Source organism: Austrofundulus limnaeus, unplaced genomic scaffold (genome assembly GCF_001266775.1).
Source record: "Austrofundulus limnaeus strain Quisiro unplaced genomic scaffold, Austrofundulus_limnaeus-1.0 Scaffold167, whole genome shotgun sequence".
In the NCBI taxonomy this organism is placed as follows: domain Eukaryota; kingdom Metazoa; phylum Chordata; class Actinopteri; order Cyprinodontiformes; family Rivulidae; genus Austrofundulus; species Austrofundulus limnaeus.
The window spans coordinates 1,150,873-1,156,294 of NW_013952569.1; the positions used below are offsets into that span (position 1 = coordinate 1,150,873).

Consider the following 5,422-nt stretch of genomic DNA (forward strand, 5'->3'; position numbering starts at 1 on the left):
AACTCTAACCTCTAACTCTAACCTCTAACTCTAACCTCCAACGCTAACCTCCAACGCTAACCTCCAACTCTAACCTCCAACTCTAACCTCTAATTTTTACCTCTATCTCTTACCTCCAGGTTTAACCTCTAACATTAACCTCTAACTTTAACCTCCAACTCCAACCTCTAACTCTAACCTTTAACTCATACCTCCAGGTTTAACCTCCAACATTAACCTCCAACTCTAACTTCTAATTCTAACCTCTAATTCTAACCTCTAACCTGGAAATTATTTTGTGCTGAAAGAAGCACAAAGTGAAAGTTATTTCAGGTCTGTTGAAGAACATGTTGCAGAGATGACAGCTGTGAACTGCTGCTGGTCTGACTGACCAGCTGCTCAGCTCTCAGCATCATTTAACCGCTGACTGCATCTGCATAACGCAGGTGGATGTGGAAAGAACAGACCGGCTCCTGGATTAAAACAGATAGATGCAGATGTGTGTGTGTGTGTGTGTGTGTGTGTGTGTGTGTGTGTGTGTGTGTGTTTACCTTTCTCTACAGCAGTGAGGTATGCCCGCTCCTCTGCAGACAGCTCCACTTCAGCTCGGACGATCTGAAGCGGGATGCGGTCTCGGTACGGCGAATAGGTCGCCTGAATATGAAGGCCATGAGCACAGTAGTTACAAAGATTCAATCACATTTTTTTAAAATCTTAAACCAGAATCTAAGTTTAGTTAAAAAATGTCTCGAAATGTTCAGTTTGAACTTTGTCCCTTTTCAGCATAAGATTATCTTGGTTTAAAACTTCTTTATGGAAGATGGTGGACGTTCGTTTTTCTGGGAGTAAGAGTTAGCGTTAGCTGCTAACAAGATTGTATTTGACTCACCTTCTTGTAGTACAGCTGCGTCATGGGATTCATCTGGGCAGACTGGAAAAAAAAGGAGAAAAATTAATTCAATACTACAAAAAAATCTAAAAAGACATCGGTCTAGCTTGGAAGCAGGATATTTTATTTAAGCTCTCATGCAGACACCAATATTTGACCTGAATCTTGAAGTTGGAACTTACTGTCTGAAATATTTAGCAGCTTCGGTGCATCTAATAATAAAGATAGATTTCTTTTTTTAAAATAACTTGACAGCTGATTTTACGAACATTCGGATCAATTCTCAGCATACGAGTCGTGGATAAACCTCATCCCACATTATTCATGTCTCTGCTCCTCTTATTACGTGTAATCCTCATAAAGCTCAGCCTAATAGGCAGCGATTAGCTTGTCTTGTTCCAACACTTGTGTGAGCTCCAGTTTATTTGTTTGAGTCTTTACCACATTGACTTGTGGCGCCATAATTACCCCGTATTTGTTTACTTTTTTGAGAAAGCATTCAAGACAGACGATGCACGTTCACATTTTCCGACACAGCTTGGCATTAATTTCCCTGCAGTAGGAAGCATCGAAATGATTGCTGACGAAGAAAAAAAAATTAAACAAACAAAGCAATCTGCATCTTTTATAGAGAGAAAAAGAGCTAATTAAAGAGGCTGTTGTTTAGAACGACCAGATAGGATGAAGATTAATTACCAACAAAATAAATAAATAAATAAATAAATAAATAAATAAATAAAACAGACTGGATAAGTGCTGTTAAGTGCTGTAAGAAAAAAATAAAGTAAAAAAAACAAAACAAAAACAAAACAAAACCACAACTAGACTTCTATTCTGGAACTGAAAGGTGAAAAATTAGTAGATTTGAGAATTTCTAATTCTCTGCAATAATCTCGGGCAGTGGTTTTCAAACTTTTTATCTTCTGACCCACAAAATATTCATGGCAAAAACTTGTGACCCCAAATATTACTGGTCTGAGTACATGAACTTCATTAATAACCCTAAAAACACAGGCTTTTTGACAATCTAAACAGCTTGTAACAAATATAAATACTTATTTATACTTATTTTGTGTTTTTGTAATAATTATAGGGAAAATATTACATCAGCAATTATTTTATTACCCTTTAAATTGATTTCTGGAGATTATCCAAGGTGCTTCATGACCCATAATTGGGTCCCAAGCCCAACTTTGGGAACCAAAGTGCAGTGGTTCCCAAACTTTTCAGGTTTTGACCCACAAAATAACAGCAGCAGAGACCTGTGCCACCAACTATTTTTGGATGATAAACATTTGTATCAGGTCAACTAAACATGGGTATAGCAACAATATTTTTATACTACATTTATCCATTTTAAATACTCTAACCTCACTCATTTGTAACAAATAAGGTAAAAATGTCATTAATTCAGAAAATCTTTTCAGGACCCCATCTTGATGTTTCGGGACCCCACTTTGGGTCCCGACCCCAACTTTGGGAACCACTGATCTAGGGTACATGCTAAGTGATCAATTTTTTTTGCAGAAATAAATGAAAGAAACTGATAAAGTAAAATAAAAATAATAATAAAATGGACAAAGCAGTAGTCACAGGCAAAAATGACCAAGACTGTAGCTGAAACCTTAAATCATCACAACACGAGCTAAAGGCTAAAATTAGCAAATCGGAAGGTACAAATTTAACTTGACAAATCTGAAGCTAAAAATGGAAATAAACATCATCAACTAAAAACTAAACATTTGAAGGTGTATGTAAAAGTTAAACATGACAAAACAGTAGCTAAAAGCTAAACATAGTGAAGCTGTGTCTAAAACAGGGGTGGGCAATCCTGGTCCTCGAGGGCCGCAGCCCTACATGTTTTACATTTTTCCTGGCTCCAACACACCTGATTCATCATTGATTTACCTGCCAAGTTCTGCAGTATGGAGGACCGACACTGACATAGTTATAAATAAAAGCAGAAATATATAAACGAACCACTAAATAAATAAATACACATAAAATGCACCAATTCAATTAAAAAAGAATTTCACCTCATGTTTTGTAATTTAATTCTCGTTTAACTGATATTTTTTTAACAATTCAAATTTGACTGTTTTTTAAAAAAATATATATTTTTCAGTTTTCCCTTTTACTTGTACATACACTGGTCTCTTAAATGTTTAAATTGAAATATTTTTATAGTTTTGTCCCAAAGTCTTTTTTGTTTCGATGTGCTGCAGGCGTGTGCTGCCTCAGTTTAGCTTAAAGTTTAAAGTTTAGTTAAAAACAAAAGCGCGGGTAAGTTTTTCTCCTTGCCTTTGTTTTAAACTAAACTTTTAGCTAAACTGAGGCAGCACACGCCTGCAACACATAGAAATAAAAAAGACTTGTGGGAAAAAATTAAAAATAATTAAGTTTAAACATTTAAGAGACACAAATGCATGTAGAAGTAAAAGGAAAAACAAAAAAACATGTATGTTAAAAACAGTAAAATTTAAATTATGTGTTAAAATATATAGACTAATTTATACTAACCTGGAAAAAGAAATATTCAAGTCATTTCAAACAAAAAACACGAGATAAAGGTTATTTTAATTGGTGCATTTCAAATGTATTTATTTAGTGGTTCATTTATATATTTCTGATTTTATTTCTAATTATGTCAGTTTCGGTCCTCCATACTGCAAGAAGCCTGGTAATCATTTATTCATTCAAATCAGGTGTGTTGGAGCAGAGCAGCAAGTAAAACATGCAGGGCTGCGGCCCTCCAGGACCAGGATTTCCCACCCCCGGTCTAAAAGGTAAATGTGACAAAAAAGCAGCTAAAAGCTAAACATTGTGAAGCAGTATCTAAAAGGTAAATGTGGCAAAACAGTAGCTAAATGCTAAAATTAGCAAAACTGTAGTAAAAGTCTAAAAGCCATTGTTGTATCTAAAAGCTAAAAGGAGCATAACAAGATCAAATAAAAACCTTTAACTAAAAACTATGTTTTGAGGGAATCTAAAAGACAAATGAGTTTTTAATGAAAATAAAATTCAACAAGCCAAAAAATTACAAATACTAAAAGTCACAGCAAAGAAATTCTGATAAAATTGAACGTTTCGATGTTTGAATGGATAAAAATATAACGATGTTCAGCAAGTACAAAAGAAAGTCTAAACCTGAAAACACGTGAGCGTTTTATGGAAAATGAGTTTTTTTTAAAAATACATCTGATCATTCGTCACACACAGTAACCACAGGATGAACTGTAGTCAGCTCGTTTCCAGCTGCTCTCCCAGCAGTACCAAAACCTGAAGGACTGGTCCCAGAAATAAGTCAAGTCTCAGAACTGGTCCGTTTGGTTCTGATTATTCGACCAGTGATGGTTTCTGAGAACTAAAACATATTTTTATACAGCCATTTTTATTGCTCCGTCTTTTTACGGACTCTCTCCTAGCAGCTGTAATAATTATTCCTGGAACAGATGAAATATTTATCTTTTCTGCTTTGCGAAGCTGTGATGATGGAAGCCACAGTGTTGGACCTAAAAATCAATTTAAACTACAGGATTAAACGTTTTGTTCAGATCTTCACTGCCTGTGTGGCCCTTAAAGCTGTCTGTTGGTATTTTTAACAACATTACAGTTTATAATGGCTCACTCTGCACACCCCGATAAAAACTCTTCTTCAGAATGTTGTTTTTTTTTATTTAACCGAGCTGATGGAGAAAAAAATATTTATCATCTGATGAGGTCACTGGAGGAAACCATCACAGCTGATTTATTTTTATTTGGTTCTGAAAAATACCTCAGTGATGCTAACATTTAGCTTAGGTTTGGGAGCAGGACCCTCCTCCTCTCCTGTAATCCCTCAGGTTCTACATAAACTCATTTCACCTTGGCCAGGCTCTTTCACCCCCCCACTTTACTGAACATAGGCTCCTCCACACCATCATGCCCCCCCACACCCATCCATCCGTCCCTTCGACCCCTTCCTTTAATAAAATCCTTAAACTTGTTTCGTCATGTGGTCCCTGTTAGTGAAATTGGTGATGTGCAACTGGCGGCCTGCAGGCTAACTCTGGCCCACGTTTGAATTCTGTCAGGCCCGTCAATGAGATAGACAGTCTGTTCACAGATTTTCAAGACAAACTCTGTTCAGTCTGCTTAGAGACGCTGTCCTCCATGAAGGGTTTTTATATAAGTCTCCACATCAACGCGTTGCACAAAGCTCAATATGAGAAGTCTGCTGAAGTCGCAAAAACATAAACAACAGACAGGATTCTGCATTCAAAGTGTCTTAAACAACACATTTCAGCTCGTAAAAGTGTTTGTGTTTCCTTCAAACATTTTGTATTCATATTAATTAAACTAGACTACAACTGTGATAAGCTTGAAATATGTTTGATTACTGCTCTGTATTAGTAATATAATTACTGCTCTGTAGTACTATAAGTACTGCTCTGTATTAGTACTATAAGTACTGCTCTGTATTAGTACTATAATTACTGCTCTGTATTAGTACTATAATTACTGCTCTGTATTAGTACTATAATTACTGCTCTGTATTAGTACTATAATTACTGC

General features: G+C 35.9%; 1 protein-coding gene across 1 annotated transcript in view; it reads right to left on the reverse strand.

The window, feature by feature from the left end:
* The window catches only part of trpc5a (transient receptor potential cation channel, subfamily C, member 5a), a gene marked incomplete in the record, with an annotated part of 146,999 nt that overhangs the window by 91,940 nt on the left and 49,637 nt on the right, over positions 1–5,422 (reverse strand). Inside the window, 2 exon segments of the mRNA XM_014017426.1 lie at positions 531–633; positions 869–910. Of these exon segments, the coding sequence (XP_013872880.1) occupies positions 531–633; positions 869–901 (136 nt within the window).